Raw genomic sequence first — 17,466 nt, forward strand, 5'->3', positions numbered from 1 at the left:
ATTCTGCCCATTGAGTCCTCTCCACCACTCAATGAGATCACAGCTGATCTGATAATCCTCACCTCCACTTGCCTGCCTTTCCCCATTCACTGATCAAAGGAGTGATCGAAAGACAGGGCTGAGGGTGAGTTAGAATATGGGTAGCAGCTTGGGGAACAGCAACTTAAAAGTCCACCACCTGAGAAATAACAAGTGACCACACAACAGAATGATGGAAAAGGACATTACTTACACGTTCCCCTGGAGGTCCAAGTGCCCCTGGATATCCTTTGGGACCCTAAAAGAGAAATATTAGAAAAAATGAAATATCTTCCATGACCAGACAGTGAAACTTAACACAATGTGCCAACAACTCAAATCAATTCCACAGTGTAGTTAATATCAGGGAGACACTGAAGATGCAAAGTTAATTCATTTGTTTTTTCAGTGTTCATCAGACCCTTTAGTTACACGTGGAGAGTTCTTGACACTGATCCAGCTCCCTGAGAGCCAGCTTTCAGAGTGAACACAAACACTCCTGTTATATCTGTCAGCCAGGACTCCCTGATTGGACCAGATCAACAGCCCCAATTAGGGAACTCCTATTCTATGACGTCCATCTAGATAACCTTGAACCCAAATCTCTTTGCTTGCAGCAATATTGACCTGCTACCATGGCATGCCCACCTCCCTTGTGCCACCCTCACATATCCTCTGTAATTATAATATTTGCCTGAGAAGACTTTAAAAAGGGACACATTTATTCAAAGCAGAATTACACACCCTTTCAAGCAATCTCTTCCTCTACATTTTGCCAAATACTGCAAGGTCATAATACAATTGAACAAAAATATGTAGAATTAAAAATGACAGCACAGAATGATGCCATTTGACCTACTGTGTCTGTGAAAGATTTATCCAATAAGGCTCTCTCTTCCTATTCTTTCCCGATCACCCTCTAAGGGGTTTCTCTGTCAAACATTAATCAAATTCTCTTTCAAAATTTATGATTGAAGCTATTTGTACCACTCTTTAAGGCAATGTATTCCAGATCAAAAGAAAATCCTCATCTTGCCCTCTGTGCCTTTTCCCAATTCCCTTTAATCTGTCTCCCCTGGACATTCCTGCCACTGGAAATACTTTCATCTGATTTGTCCAAACAAAACCCGTCATGATTTTGACCGACATGATTTGATCTCTTCACCTTCCCTGCTCTGAAAGGGAACATTCACAGTTTCTCCAGCCTCCCCCAGAACGGAAATCTCCAGCAGCATTCCGGTAAATCTCCTTTGCATTGTCTCTCAGGTCCTGACACCCTCCCCTAGATGCAGGGATCCACAATCTTCCCACTGGACAGCTTGACCAGTGACTGAGAAGACACTTAACCTAATCTCCTTGCCTTGTGCTCTTGTACGCATTTGTCACGTGACTGTAGTCACAAATAACTCCAACAATTACAGAGAATTTCCCAGCACAGTAACACTATTAGTCCAGACTGAGATAGCTACTTCAGAAGAACCTTCTCTCAGCTCTGCTTCAGCTCACCCTATCATCGCAACCATCTGTCCCCCTCTCTCCCTCTTGTTTTTTAGACACTGTATCTTTTTACTTTTCTGTATTTTTGATTGTGGACTAAAACGAGAAAAGTTTTAAAACCAAGGATTAGTGTATGCTTTGGAAACAAACAGCCTGACGTTCATGGGGAGCACTATTTACACAGCTACTGGTTCCAGCAGTAACTGAAGTGCAGTGCACAGATGAGCTAGAGCCAGGGGGCTGTGTATAGGTGGTTGGTACTAGTAGTTGATTCACTGGGGACTAGTGACCAGTTATTGATGACAAACATCTTCTGCCTGCTAATGGCTCAGGAAACCAATCACACATCTTGATGCTGTGAACAAGGCACAGTGAAGACCATCAGACCTCTCAGTTCTCTGCACTAAAAGCCACCTTAACTTGGAAGAACAGCAGCTTTGTTTTCCCCTACAGCAATTTCTATAACCTGCGATTTTTAATTAATATGTCAGAGACCTTTTATAAATGTGAGTGAGCCTCACTGTGTACTTCCTGCCAAACCAGTGACAGCATCTGCAGATGGAAGACCAGGAAGTGGGGTTATAACCAGCAAATGAACCATCTCTGCAAACCCTTGAATCCAGGAATGACTGAACTGCTTTCCCAGCCTTTCCTCCCACCCATAACACCTACACTTTTTTTTCTTGTCTGTGCGTAAAGAAGAAGCTTGTAAAAGGATTAGAGTTTTTAATTAATAAAGGTTTTTTTTGCCAGTAATTCATTATTATTTATCAGTAGGTGTGGTTATTCACTTGTAATAAACAGTAATTCTTGTTAACTACAAAACTAAGCCCATGTTTTCTCTCAACCTAAGTCAGGGAAAGTGGGGAATCCTGTGGACTTTTAAAATGCTTTATCTCTTTTCAAACAGTGGGGCCTGATTTCCAGTATGCCGTCTCAGTGAGGTGTAGTGTTAACTCGGTTCCTCTAAAATGCATCAAAAACATTCAAAGAATCATAGAATTATTACAGTGCAGAAGGAGATCACTGATGTCTGCACTGTTTCTATTCTATAGCGCCAATCTCCTCCTTTTTCCCCCATATCTCTGTGCTCTATTTCCATCCAAATGAGCATCCAATTCCCTCCAGTGCCTCAGTTGAAACCTGCCTCCACCACATTCAGGACAGTGCACTCCATCACTGAACTACTCACTGGGTAAAATATTTTCCCCACACCATGCTTGCTTTATGCGCAGATCACTTTAAATCACTTTGACCACTCCCTGTGGGAGTGAGTTCCACCTCCTCTTCACTTTCTGAGGAAAGTGGTTTCTCTTGAATTCCTGACTGGATTTTAAAGAACATTTTATATTTATGGCCCCTAGTGTGGGATTGCCTGCAAGCGGAAATCTTGTCAGTGAAATCACTGTGAGAGCAGTGGAGAACTCTTTCAACGTTCTCTTTCCCCAGCTCGATCCAATGTTCCTTTATTTGTTAAGTACTTGGTGTGACAGTGAGAATCCTGGAAAGAGAGGGTTTTGGTAATTAGGAATAAAAACCAAAACAGATTATTTTTCAAAAGCTGGAGACAGTTCAATCTATTATGCATTCCCACTCCAAATGTTCAGTCATAAGATTATTTATCTGGACAACTGAGCAGGGGAAGCCAACACTGAAGCTAAACGTACAGCCCTAGCAAATATTCAATCATCACAGAATCCTGCAGATGCTGCAAATCTGAACTAAACACTGGAAATACCCACCTGTGTGAGAGAGAAGTAAAGGAGATATCACCGGTTTGTCACCTTGGAGTTAACTTTCTAGTTTACTGCCCTGACAAATCACTCCTGGTGCTCTGTGATAAGGCCACTGATCTGAAAAACTTACTCGGTTTCTCTCTCTACAATGGCTACCCGACCTGCTCTGTATTCCCAGCACTTTGTCTGAACGCCAAACCTTCTTCTACCTCTCCAGAAAGTGAAAAACAAACCCATAAGATAATTTAGACTACATTTAGTTGAATAATGTCCTTCAAATTAACAAGCTCACTTAGAAATTGAGCCACTGTATAAAAACTAAGGGTTATCCATCTAAGATGGAGATGAAAAGTGGTTATGTTCCCTCAAAGGGGCGTGGGTCTTTGGAATTTTCTTTCTCAAAAGGCAATGGATGCAGAGCCTTTGAATATTCTTTGGCAGAGAAAGACAGGTTCTTGAAGACAAAGTACGTGAAAGGTTCTCGGGAGCAGGTGTGGATTTATGTTACAATCAGATCTGCCCTGCTATCATTGCTGATAGTGAGGGGTGCAGATGCTGGATGTTCAGCGTCGAGTTAAAGTGGAGCTGGAAGAGCACAGCAGGTCAGACAGCATCAGAGATGCAGGAATGCTGATGTTTCAGGTCAGGACACTTCATCAGGACTGGGGAGGGGGAAGGGAGCTCAGAAATAAATGGGAGGAGGGGGGTGCTGGGGGAAAGGTTCGTGGGATGGTGATAGGTGGATGCATCTGCCCTGATCTTAACCAGTGTTGGAATGTGCTTGGCCGGCTGAATGGCCTACCTCTGATGTTAATTAGTTTATTTGTTTGCAGTTTGGAGCGATGAGGCACCAGGTCCCTCAACCGAGGAGCTTGACAAATAAAGGCAGGGAAGTTAACACTGAACTGAAAACAACAAAGAACCGCAGCTGTTGGAAATCAGACACAAAAACAGGCATTGTTGGAGAAACTTAGCAGGTCTGGCAGTATGCGTGGAAGGCTCTGTCTGTTCTGAAGAAGGATCACTAAACTCGAAACACAAACTCTGCTTCCTCTTCACTGGTGCTACCAGACCTGCTGAGTTTCCCCAACAATTTCTGGTTTTGTTTCTGAAGTTAATACTGAACCTGAGTAAAACACTAGCCAAAGCACAACTATGGTATTGCATCCAGCTCTGGTCACCATACTTTGAGGAGGGAACAAGGGTTCAGAGGAGGTTTACAAGAACGGTTCCAGGGACAAGGCGATTACTGCGATGGGATTAGGTTGGAGGGGCTAGACTAGTAAAGGGTGTTGAAGGGGGATTTGGGAGTCTTCAGTAGAAGTCACTAATACCTAACAACCAACTTCAGTGGGTAACAGGGAAGGCAAATGGAATGTTGGCCGTGATTTCAAAGGGAATGGAATATAAACATAAGGAAGTTTTGCTAAAACTGTACAACGCAGCAGGAATACTGTGAACAGTTTTGGGTAACTTATCCAATATGAGATATAACAAACTTTAGTAAAGTTCTGAGGAAGGGTCACCGGGCCTGAAGTGTTCACTCTGATTTCTCTTCACAGATACTGCCAGACCTACTGAGTTTTTCCAGCAATCTATGTTCTTGTTTGTGAAGAGATATACTGTCATTGGAGGTTCACTCAGCTGATCCTGTGGATGGAGGGAGTATCCTTTGAGAAAGTGATGATTGCAGGTGCAGAAGATCAGAGTCAAAGAGTGTATAGTGCTGGAAAAGCACAGCAGGTCAGGTAGCATCTGAGGAACAGGAGAGTTGACGTTTTGGGCATAAGCCCTTTATCAGGAATGAGACTAATTCCTGATGAAGGACTTATGCCTCAAACGTCGATTCTCCTGCTACTCAGATGCTGCCTGACCTGCTGTGCTTTTCGAGCACCACACACTCTTTGATTCTGAATGTCCTTTGAGGAGAGATTGAGTATGTTCGGCCAGTACCCATGAGAGGTAACTTTATTAAAATTCTTAGGGAACTTAACAAGATCGATGTGGAAAGGTTGTTTCCCCGTGTGGGAGAGACTAGGGCCAAAGGGTGCAGTGAGGGGTAGCACTCATGAGGAGGAATTTCTTCACTTAGTGGGGAGTGAATCTGTGGGCTTGTTTACCACAGAAGGCTGTTGGACTGGATCATTAAATATTTTCAAGGCTAAGATAGACAGATTTTTAATCTGTAAGGGGTTCAAGGGTTATGGGGGAAAGGCAGGAAAATGGAATTGAGGATTACCAGATCAGCCATGAACTCACTGAATGGCAGAGCAGACTCGGTGTGCTGAATGGCCCATTCACCTCATAACCTGAGCCCTTTACAAAGCAGACTGAGGGATGGATCTGCAGCATGCCTGGCCCGGGTTGGGATTAGTCTATGTAGACCATGAGTGGTAGCTCCATTATGGTGCTCAACAATAAATAATTTTTTCCAGTCAGGAGTCCTGAGTTATGACAGACTCCAAGCTTAGCTAGAAGCTGTCTACCTTCATCACAAAAATAGTCAAACTCTCTTGTGCTCAAATGGTGGTGGAAGCAGTGTTTGAAACACACAGGACCCTCTGTCAGAAAGCAATCCTCCTCATCTCTGCTTTAAATGGACAACGCCTGCTTCCTAAACAGCGCTTTCTAGATTCCCCCCCCCAAAAGGAAACATTCTCTCCACACCCATCCTGTCATCACCCCTCAGGATACTAGATATTTCCATAAATTCACCTCTGACTATTCTAAATTCCAGTTACAGTTACAGACTCTGTCTGTACAACCTTCCCCCATAAAACAACTCACTCATTCCAGCAATGACCCTGGGAAATATTTCACTGAACAGCATCAAGTATGAATTAGGCACTGAGCCTTGTGAAGACAGGAGCCAGGAAATGAGATAGAGTTGGTGACATTGGAATGGAGTTTGTGACACAGAAGGCAATGTCTGACTAACGATTCCTGAACAACAATTACTTTGCTGTATATTTAATCAACATATCATCAAGGCCTAAAGAATAGTTGCCTCCTTATGCCTCATTCAAAATCAGATGTGGGCATATCATGCAGCAGTGAACTTTGTCGCAAATTAAATGTCAAAGATTATCACTTTGATAAATATTCAACAGAAACCTTATTTAGTTTTCAAGCAAATGGTAAAGAGTTAGGCATGATGAAGAAATATGCAGGAAGACACTTCCATTTAGTTATTTGCTGGAATATCATTTGAATTTTGCTGAAAATAACCTCAAAGCTTCTCATTTTGCACTCGGAACAGAACAGCACAGGAATAGGCCTTTTGACCCAACGAGAGTACACTGACACATGGTGCCTTTTGAAACTAACCTTTGCCTCTAGATGGTCCAAATCCCTCTATTGCCTGCCTAGTTATATATCTGTCAAGGTGCCTGTTAAACATTGCTGCTGTAGAGTCACCGAGCCATGTAATACAGAAACAGAACCCTTGGTTCACTCCTCCAAGTTTCTCAAACTGAACCAGTCCCATTTGATTGCATTTCTTCCCTGTCTCTGTAATCTTTTCTAACCCTGTACCTGTCCACATATCTTTTAAATGTTGTCATTGTACTCACCTCATAGAATCACAGAATCCCTACAGTGTGGAAACAGGCCATCTGGCCCAACAAGTCCATACTGACCCACCAAAGAGTAATCCACTGTTATGAAGATGTGGACATATTGTACCTTTAAGTGAGTTAAAAGCTAGCAGAACCACCTGACACAGCACCAAGTGTTCTGATCAAGGTATAATATAACATTTGGTTGAACAACTCAATTAGCTGGTTGCTTGGAGATGACAAAACAAATTCAAATTAGGCCAATCAGTTTAAATTATATTCCAAAAAATACCAAACTCCAATCAAGTTTGAATTGAGCATATTGCCAACATTAAAAACCAATGGCACAATCCGATCCTTTGGAGGTATAAGACTAGGAAACATTGAACAGTTAGGAAAAGAATTGCCAAGCCACCAGCATCTGCAGACTGCCCAGAGAATAGCTCTCTTGAAGGTACCTTTATTGATCAATAACCTGTGAAACAAAAATCCCTAAGAAGAAGAAAAGAAGACAGAGGAAGATATAAAGAGAAGATTCGACATCTGGCTGGTTTTGAAAATTTGAATTTTAGTAAATCTTAATCGGGGGTTTTACTGGACTACTATTGTAGAAGGGAAAGTAAAAGATAGGTTAAAGGAAGGAGTTGTGAATAATTGTCAGGTGATTATTCTCTGTTATACTTTAAGAAATAAAGTTGTGAATTTTTGACTTTAAATAGTTCTTGGCCTCTTGAATTTTCACAGATTACTGCACACGGAAACTCTTTTCTGTGTTGCAGTTTTAAATTAAGCAGGAGGGTTTACCCCAGTACATAACAGTTTGGGGTCTCAGATTCATGTTTAGACTGAGATTTAAACACTTGCAAGCTAGTGTCCTAAATCTTTAAATAAAACTTAGGTGAGGCAATTTGTTTAATTTTGGTGACTTGTGGTTGATTAAATTAAAAATGCGAGAAGTGGCTCTTAAAATTGCTAAAGAGATTTTGGGATTTGAAGATGATTCTCAAATTTACCAAAGCAGTTTAGAAGGAAAGAAAAAGGCCATACTTCCAGAATTAGCAAAGAAATTAGATTTGGGTTTAATCAGGGGAAAAGTAAAGCTGAAATTGTAAGGGAATTACTCAAACACTTAGGTATGCCAGAGAGACAGACAAGTGCAGTCAAGGTAGAAAAACTTAAATTACAATTGAGGAAAATGGAGTTAGAAGATAAACAAAGAGGGGAAAAAGAGAGAGAGAAGGTTCTTGGCTGAGCAAAGAGAGAGAGAAGAAAGGAAGAGACAAAAAAAGAGAGAGAATTAGTCACAAAGTCAAATTAACAGGATGGAAATTAAAAGAGAAGGTAGAGATAGATATAAATATGTCAAAACTCTGCCACATTTTGATGAGAAAGATGTTGAAGGTTTCTTTATTTAATTTGAAAACCTGGCTCGGCAGGTGGAATGATCCGAGGATTTACGGGTAATGCTATTTCAGACGAAACTGGAAGGCAGAGCCAGTGAGGTATTAGCTGTGCTGTCAGATGAGGGGTCAAGAGATTATGAAGAGGCTAAACAGACTATTTTAAGTGATTATGAATTGGTACCAGAAGCATATAGACAGCGGTTCAGAAACACAAGGAAGGAACCAGGTCAGACTTATATTGAGTTCACGAACATTAAACATAGTCATTTTGATCGATAGATGCGGGCTTTAAAATAGCGAAGACCTTGAGGCTCTAAAAGAGATTATTCTGCTGGAGGAGTTTAAAACCTCACTTCCAGAGATGGTAAGAATTCACGTGGAGGAACAGAAAGTTCAGGAAGTGAGAACGGCAGCAGAATTAGCAGATGAGCACATGTTGGTGCATAAGACAAGCTTCTGGCCAGAATGCTGTCCTGTGAGGGATAAAAGTTGGGAGAAGGGGAGATCCTACATTACGAAACCTAGAGTAGCAATCACTGGTAAGAATTTACCACAGGGTAAAAAAGAAGCCCAAGAGGATGGAAAGGAGGTGAAAGGCCTCAGGTGTTTCCACTGGGGTAAAGTGGGACACATACAGTCACAGTGCTAGTCGTAAAAGAAAGGCATGTGGGAAAAGATGTGATAAAATAAGCTCAGACAGTGGCGTTAGTGAAGGTAGTAAAGGAGCTGCAGGAGAGTGCACAGCCTGGACAGGGGCTGGGTATGGAGTTAGTACCTGATCTCTGCACAGAATTCACCTCTGTAGGTAACGTTTATTCAGAAAGAACAGGGGAAGAAGGACAAGAGGTTAGAATTTTGAGAGATACAGGATCTAACCAGTCACTGATAGTAAGGGATGAGCAAATATACACACTTTCTGATCCGTTATCTGAGAGTGTGGTAATCTATGGGATAGATGGGCAGAAATTTAGCGTTCCCCTATGTAAGATCAGGTTAGAGTGCCAACTCAAGGCTGGGGAGGTTACAGAAGGAATGATTGATCAAGTGTCAGTTCCAGGAATTCAGTTTGTTCTTGGAAATGATTTTGCAGGATCCAAGATGGGAGTGACACCCCTTGTTGTGGGGAAGCCCAAGGAAGACTAAAAAACTGAGGAGGTAAAACAGAAATATCCTGGTATTTCCCCACACTGTGTGGTAACCAGATCTCCCTATCATAAGTCGCAAAGTGAAAAGAGAAAGTTGAAGGAGTTGAGGTTCAGTTAGCAGACACTCTGTTTGACGTAATGGTGTGGGGAAAAACCTGAACAGGCAGAGGGTCAGACAGAAGTGTTTAGTCCTGAAAGTCTAAGGAAATTGTAAAAGCAACACAAGATGATAAAAGATATATCTGTGGATGTGTACTCTGAAAAGGAGGCAGAGAATATTCCAGAAGGTTATTATCTGAAAGGTAGAACCCTCAGGTGGAAATGGAGACCACGGCAGATTAGTGCAGAGGAGAAATGGGCTGAAGTGCACCCGATTCTGTTGCCAGTAGCATACAGACAGGAAGTGTTACGGTAGCACATGAACTACCTGTATAGGGTCACCTAGGAGTGTGAAAGATTCAGGTTAAGGTTCAAAAACATTTTTATTGGCCTGGAATGCACAAGGATGTGTTTAACTTTTGTTCTATCTGTCATATATGCCAAATTGTAGGTTAGCCACAGGCGGGAATAAAACCAGGCCCTTTGATGCCAATTCCTGCATTTGAAGACCCTTTCACGTGGTTATAATTGATTGTGTAGATCCCCTCCTGAGAACTAAAAGTGGGAACCAGCACTTATTAACCATAATGGATGTGTCCACCAGATTTCCAGAGGCAATTCCACTATGGAGTATCAAAGCAAAAAGGGTAGTAGCTTTCTTCACATGAAATGGGCTACCCAGAGAGATTCAGTTGGACCAAGGGTCAAATTTTACTGCGAGGCTGTTTAAGGAGGTTATGGATAGCTTAGGTATACAGCACTTTTAAATCCAGTGTGTATCATCCTGAATCTTAGGGAGCTTTAGAAAGATGGCATCAGGCCTTGAAGACCATTTTGGGAGCATACTGTCAGGATTACCGGAATGATTGGGATAGACATATCCCATTCGTATTGTTTACCATTAGAGATGCAACAAATGAATCTACTCAGTTCACTACTTTCAAGTTAATATTCGGTCATGACTGAGAGGCCCTTTGAAATTAATTAAAGACAAATTGACAGGACCAAAGTCAGAGATCTCACACTTAGTTTATGTATCGGAGGTGAGGGAGCGATTAAATCGAATAGGTGAGTTAGCTAAACAGCACCTAAAGAGGGCACAGTGTAGAATGAAGCAGGTGGCAGATAAAAACCCTGAGGCTCGGACGTTTTCCCAATGGGATGACGTGTTAGTACTGTCACCAGTGATAGGAGATCCCTTCAAAGCCAGGTTTAGTGGTCCTTATCAAATTGAGAAAAAGTTGAGTCAGGTGAACTATCTAGTAAAGATGCCAGATAAAAAAAAAGGTATCAGGTATGTCATGTGAACATGTTGAAACTGTATTATACTAGAGAGAAAGAACTGGAGAAACAGGTGTTAGTTACTGCCCCACGGAGTGAGGAATCAAATCCAGATGATGTGGATTTTGATGTGCCTCAAAATAGATTTAAAAATGAAGAAGTCCTTGAGGTGTGGGGTAGGTTAGTAAGGTATCTGTCTCAGGAGCATAGAATGCAGTTGAAAGATTTAAGAAAAAATGAACCATCAGAATGAAAAGATGCCTTCTTTTTTTCTATTCTTCAAACACATTACCGAAATATACCGATCTTTAATCTAAGTTCACTTTAACTTCTTCCCATATAACTATATACATTAAGTCAATACAAATCTCATCTAAACTTTATCAGTAAAATACATGATAACGCATCTGCGATTACATTCTTACAACCTACAACATGTATGATTTTTAAATTAAAAGTCTATAATATAAGACTCCAACAAAATAGTCTCATATTCTTGTCTTTAAAGCATTCTAAGAATGTAGGAGGATTGTGATTTGTATACACAATCCTGAGCCACAGTGCCACCCTCTCTCAGTTCCTCTGGCATCTAGTTCCATATATGCACCACCTGCTCTGTGAAAAAGTTACCTCTCACGTCCCTTTTAAATCTTTCCCCTCTCACCCTACACCTATGCCTCTTGTTTTGGACTTCCCTAGCTTGAGAAAAAAAACCCTTGTTTATTTATCCTATCCGTGCCCCTCATGATTTTACAAAATGTATGTAAAGTCACCCCTCAGCCTCTGACGCTCCAAGGAAAATCAACTCAGCTGAGCCAGCCTCACCCTCTTGCTCAAACTCTCCAGTCTCGATAACATCCTTGTCAATCTTTTTTGCACCCTTTCCAGTTTAATAACATCCTTCCTATAGCAGGGTGACCAGAATTGTATGCAGTACTCCAAATGTGGCCTTACCAATGTCTGGTACAGCCATAATATTAACCTCAACCACTGCCTCAGGCAGCACCTTCTAGCCACTTACCACCCTCTGCATAAACACCTTGCCTCTCATATCGCCTTTAAATTTACTTAAACATAGTGCCTCCAGTAAATGACATTTCTACCCTAGGTAAAAGACTCTGTCAGTTCTATCCATGTCTCTCAAAACTTCATAAGCATCTATCAGGCTGCTCCTCATCCTTTGATGTTCCCGTGAAAACAAGCCAAGTTTCTCCAATCTCTTCCTGTAGCTAATACCTTCGAAAGCAACATCCTGGTAAACTGTTTCTGTGCCCGCTCCAAATCCTTCTGGTAATGTGGTGACCAGAACTATACACAATACTCCAAATGTGGCCTAACTAAAGTTCTGTACAGCTGCAACATGACTTGCCAGTTTTTCTAGGAGAAAGTGAGGACTGCAAATGCTGGAGATCAGAGTCAAGAGTGTGGTGCTGGAAAAACATAGCAGGTCAGGCAGCATCCAAGGAACAGGAGAATCGATGTTTTGAGCATAAGCCCTTCATTTCTGATGAAGGTCTTATGCTTGAAACGTCGACTCTCTTGTTCCTTGGATGCTGCCTGACCTGCTATGCTGTTCCAGAACCACACTCTTGCCAATTTTTATATTCCATGCCCCGACTGCTGAAGACAAGCATGTTGGGAGCCTTCTTTATCACCTTATCTGCTTGTGTTGCCATTTTCAGCGAACTGTGGGCCTGTATGCCTGGATTCCTCTGTACGTCGATGCAAGTAAGAGTTCTGCCATTTATTCTATACTTCCATCCTGCATTAGATCTTTCAAAATGCATCACCTCACATTTGTCCAGATTAAACTCCATCTGCAATTTCTCCACCCAAGTCTCCAGCCTACCTGTATCCTGCTGTATCCTCACAATCCTCCTGGCAGCCAACCCCAATCTTTATGTCATCTGCAAACTTAAGAATCAGGCCACCTGCATTCTCCTTCAAACCATTTATATATATATTACAAACAGGGGTGTCACCATTGGTCACAGATCTCCAGTCAGAAAATCAGCCTTCTTCAACTACAATCTATGACTAAGTCAATTCTGAATCCAACTTATACCATCTCACCACAGAGCTCATGTGACTTCACCTTTTGTACCAGCCTGCGATGAGGGACTTTGTCTAAGGCCTTGCTAAAGCCTGGACATGTAGACAACATGTACTGCCCTGTCCTCATCAGGACAGATTTACATGAATGCCAAGGCCTCTAAGGGAACATCAATTTATACTCCACATGCCATTGGTTAGTTGGCAAGTGTCTCTCAGCAGTCAAGGTGTTGCCATGGAGATTCATCAGAAAATAGCTATCCGTTACTGAAATTTGATAAAAACAGTGGCCGCAAGAGCAGGTCAGAGGCTGGGAATACTGCAACAAGTACCTCACTTCCTGACCCCCCAAAGCCTTTCCATCATCTACAAGGTACAGGTCAGGAGGGTGATGGAATACTCCCCAATTGCCTGGATGGTTGCAGCTCCAACAACACTCAAGAAGCTTGACACTATCCAGGACAAAGCAGCCCACATGACTGGCACCATCAGTCCCTCCACCACCAAAGTTCAGTGGCAGATGCCCTGCATAAATTCCTCAAGGCTCCTTAGACAGCACTTCCCAAACCAACAACCACTTCAATCTAGAAGGCCACAGGCAGCAGATACATGGAAACACTATTCCCTGCAAGTTCCTCTCCAAGCCCCTCCCCATCCTGACTTGGAAAGATATCACCATTCCTTCACCATTGCTGAGTCAAAATCTTGGAATTCCCTTCCTAAGGGCATTGTGGGTCAACCTACAGCAATGGACTGCAGTGGTTCTAGAAGGTAGCTGACCACCACCTCATTGAGTCATGGAGTCATACAACATGGAAACAGACCCTTCGGTCCAACTCGTCCAGGTTGACCCAAGTTTCTTAAATTAAACTAATCCTATGTCTGCACTTGGCCCATGTCCCTCTAAAGCTTTCTTATTCATGTAGCTGTCCAAATGTCTTTTAAACATTGTAACTGTACCTGCATCTACCACATCCTCTGGAAGTTAATTCCATATGCAAATCATCCTCTTGTGTGTAAATGTTGTCACTCATGTTCTTCTGAAATTTTTCTTCTCTCACCTTAAACCTATGCCCCCAGTTTTGAACTCCCCACATTAGGAAAAAGACCTTTGCCATTCACCTTACCTACACACCCTCATGGGTTTATAAACCTCTATAAGATCACCCCTCAGCCTCCTACACTTCAGCGAGAAACGTTCCAGCTTATCTAGCCTCTCCTCATAACGCAAACCCTCCAGTCCCTGCAACATCCTGTTCAATATTTTCTCAAATCTCTCCAATTTAATCACATCCTTCCAATAACAGCAACCAGAACTGGACACAATACTGCAGAAGAGGACTCAACAATGTCTTGTACAATCTCAATGTGACGTCCCAACTCCTATAATCAATAGTCCACATGATGAACACAAGTGCGCTAAACTCCTTACTCTCCTTGTCTACCTATGATAAAACTTTCACAGATCTACGTGTCTGAAACCCTCGGTCTCTCTTCTCAAGGGCAGTGAGGGATAGGCAATAAATACTGGACCAATCAGCAACATCCTCATCCCATGAATGAAGGTGTTTTTGGTGTTAGCCAATGTCATCATGGTGAGCATCAAAGTGGCACATGCTAGCTAACAGGGCTGTTGCTGTCCCCCCTGTCATTAGCAACTCCTTTAGAACCTTGTATATTCCAGGGTATTCAAAGCTCATTATTTAATGTCTCCTCATAATCTACCTCCTGGAGTCTTAGTGAACTGAGACTGCTCTCAACCCAAAGCAAACTGTGGCACTACAATGATACATAGTTCTCCAGCCATGACCTATCCATAATTGGCACTAATCTGTCTCTGCCTTGCATACTTTGCCATATGGATATATGTTTCTGTGGTTCAATGACTCAATGCCCAGTATCAGTCCTGGATGGAAGACCTGAAGGCAAGATACTACACTCTGTAAGGGTAGAAGGCACGATGTTGAGGAGATATAACCTTACCTTGTGGTTCCCTTAGGAAACCTGCACTCAGAAACAATGTTAAAGCAAAGAGTCTCCTCTCTTTGGGCTTTTTCCCAGCACTGATTTTGACCACCCTGAACCAGTGTCCTCTCTAACTTCTCCAAAGAGAACAATGCAGATTTAACAATCTATTCCAGGGCTGGAGCAAATCACTGCCAAAACTGAAAGCAACAAATGCTGGAGATTACAATGGGTCAGACAGTATCCAGGGAGGGACAGCAAGTTAATGTTTCATGTCTAGGTGACTCTTCACCAGCGCTGAAGTGGGAGTTCCTCATCATTCTTGAAAATCTTTCCTCAGCCATGTCGAAGGTCCAGACACCAGCCAAGGCTGAAGCAGTAGTTCAAAAAGGCTTGTCATAACTTCCTTGTTCTTATAGCCTGTAAGATAATCTATGAAGGCCAGGATTCCCTTTTAATCCCTTTCTCAGCCTGTGGGAGAGAGACCCAGGGAGAGAATTCAAAAGGTTTAGGATTTAGGCAGCTCAATAGCTCAGCTACCAATGGTGGAGCAATGAGAACCAAGCTCAAGGCAGGAATTAATACAGCACAGACATCCCAGAGGGGCACGGAGGTTGGATCTGAAAACAAGGATTAGATTTGATTCCCTACAGTATGGAAATAGGCCCTTCAGCCCAACAAGTCCACACCAACCCGCTGAAGAGTAACCCACCCAGACCCATTCCCCTACAATATATTTTACCGCGACAAACGCACCTCAAACTACGGGCAATTTCGAATGGCCAATTCACCTGACCTGCATATTTTTGGATTGTGAGAGGAAACCGGAGCACCCGGAAGAAACCCACGCAGACACGGGGAGAATGTGCAAACTCCACATAGACAATCACCCGAAGTGGGGACTTAACCCTGGTTCTGTGAGGCAGCAGTACTAACCACTGAGCCACCATGCCACCCAAGGTCAGTTACTGAGAACAGGGCAGTGATGGGTAGCTGGGACTGGAGGGGAGTAAGGAAGAAGGCTGCAAGGTTTTGGAATTATGAAGGTGAAGAAAATGGAAACTCAACCAGGGGATGGTTAGAGTCACAGACAGGTCCTGGTGCCATCAATGGAATACCATGTATTGAAAGTGGAAACTTTGCTCATTTCAGATACATCCCCAAGACAGACTTCAAATTATTGCTGTACAATGACATTACTCTCTGGCATTTTAAATTCCCTGAGCAGGTTAGGATCGCCTGTTGAAATTCAACTTTTCCTGAAACAATTCTGTCTTTTAGCAAGCAAAACTCACTATCTGTAAGAAAACACTGTGTTAAAATTCACCGGATATACAAAAGAAACCAGGCTCAAAACATTCCAATATTTTGGGGGTTTTTTTGTCTTTGAATGCACACTCTGGATGAAAATATTTTATGAACAAAAAAAAGTTTATTACCTTTTGACCTGATGGACCAGGAGGGCCAACTGGACCGATGGGACCTGGATCCCCCTGTGTGTCAGAGAGAGAGAGAAAGAGAGGGAGAGAAATCACAAGATGAGGCGCAAAAGTGTCAAACTAAATATTTTATACTTTCAGGGAATTCCACTATCACTTCTGGTTGGTGTGTGTTGAAGGTTTACATAACACACTGACTTCAGAGAACATATCAGGGAAAAAATGATAGGGTAATTGGAAATAAAGCAGGAGGAGGGGGGTAAATTGGACAACTTGTCCAAAGAGCTAGAATATGCACATTGGGCAGAACAGCCGCCATCAGGGTTGTATGATTTTGTGCTCGGTTGAACACCTTTGGCCTTCTCTTGCCTTCTCTGTTCTGGGCACAATGAGAGCGTAGATCTCATTGTAATCCATACTCCCCATTGGGTTTGACATCATGCGAAGCTGTTCCCATCACCCATCTGTTCCCCCTCCCCCAGAGACACTGGCTGTTACCCACCAGTTTGCAAGGTTTGAGGATGTCAGCTGTAACACAGGGAAAGAGCGAGAGGAGTCAACTTCATGTCACAGGCAACTCTCCCAAAGTAAAACCTCAGCAGTTTGCTGTGAAGTCTTTGAGAGATCTCCCCCTCCTCCTGCCCCCACCCCATTTGAATGGGCTCATATTTACTAAGGGCAGGCAGGAATGTAAGAAGAAGCTACATTCAGACCAGCCATGAATGGCAGAGCAGGTATGGAAGGGCTGAATGACCTACTCTTCCTACTAATTCAGGTGAGCACATCTTTTGTGTGCTACTAAGGAGCTTCTAGATTCAGCCAGAGGGAGACTGACTAAACAATGAGAGAGCCCTGAGAATTCAGGCCAAAGAAGATTTTGTATCACAGTCTGAATGAGTTAAAATTGAAACAGTAAGTCAAACCACACTTTCTACAGGGTTATTGTTCCTCGGGAGATTACGTGAGAGCAGTGTTCCCTCCTCCTTCATTGGGAACGATGAACAAAATAATACTTTATGTGTTTATGGGAGACGTAGAGGGAGATGTGGAGGGAGACGGGATGGTGGGTGGAGACAGGGAGGGGAGATGGGGAGGGGAGACAGGGAGGGAGATGGGGAGGGGTGACAGGGAGGGAGATGGGGAGGGGAGATGGGGAGGGGAGACAGGGAGGGAGACGGAGGAGACAAGGAGGGGGATGGGGGGGAATTTTTAAATTGAAAACAGTGGCTGGAGAATCTTTAAATGAGAGCCACACCATTCAGGAGATAAATCCA

General features: G+C 42.8%; 1 protein-coding gene across 1 annotated transcript in view; it reads right to left on the minus strand.

Moving 5' to 3' along the window:
* LOC132819201 (collagen alpha-1(XXIV) chain) overlaps positions 1-17,466 on the minus strand; it is a 429,304-nt gene that overhangs the window by 252,458 nt on the left and 159,380 nt on the right. Inside the window, exons 7-8 of the mRNA XM_060830653.1 lie at positions 16,193-16,246; positions 233-277 (exon numbers count right to left, since the gene is read on the minus strand). Of these exons, the coding sequence (XP_060686636.1) occupies positions 233-277; positions 16,193-16,246 (99 nt within the window). The remainder of the gene's footprint in view (positions 1-232; positions 278-16,192; positions 16,247-17,466) is intronic.

Source organism: Hemiscyllium ocellatum, chromosome 9 (assembly GCF_020745735.1).
Source record: "Hemiscyllium ocellatum isolate sHemOce1 chromosome 9, sHemOce1.pat.X.cur, whole genome shotgun sequence".
NCBI classification, from domain to species: domain Eukaryota; kingdom Metazoa; phylum Chordata; class Chondrichthyes; order Orectolobiformes; family Hemiscylliidae; genus Hemiscyllium; species Hemiscyllium ocellatum.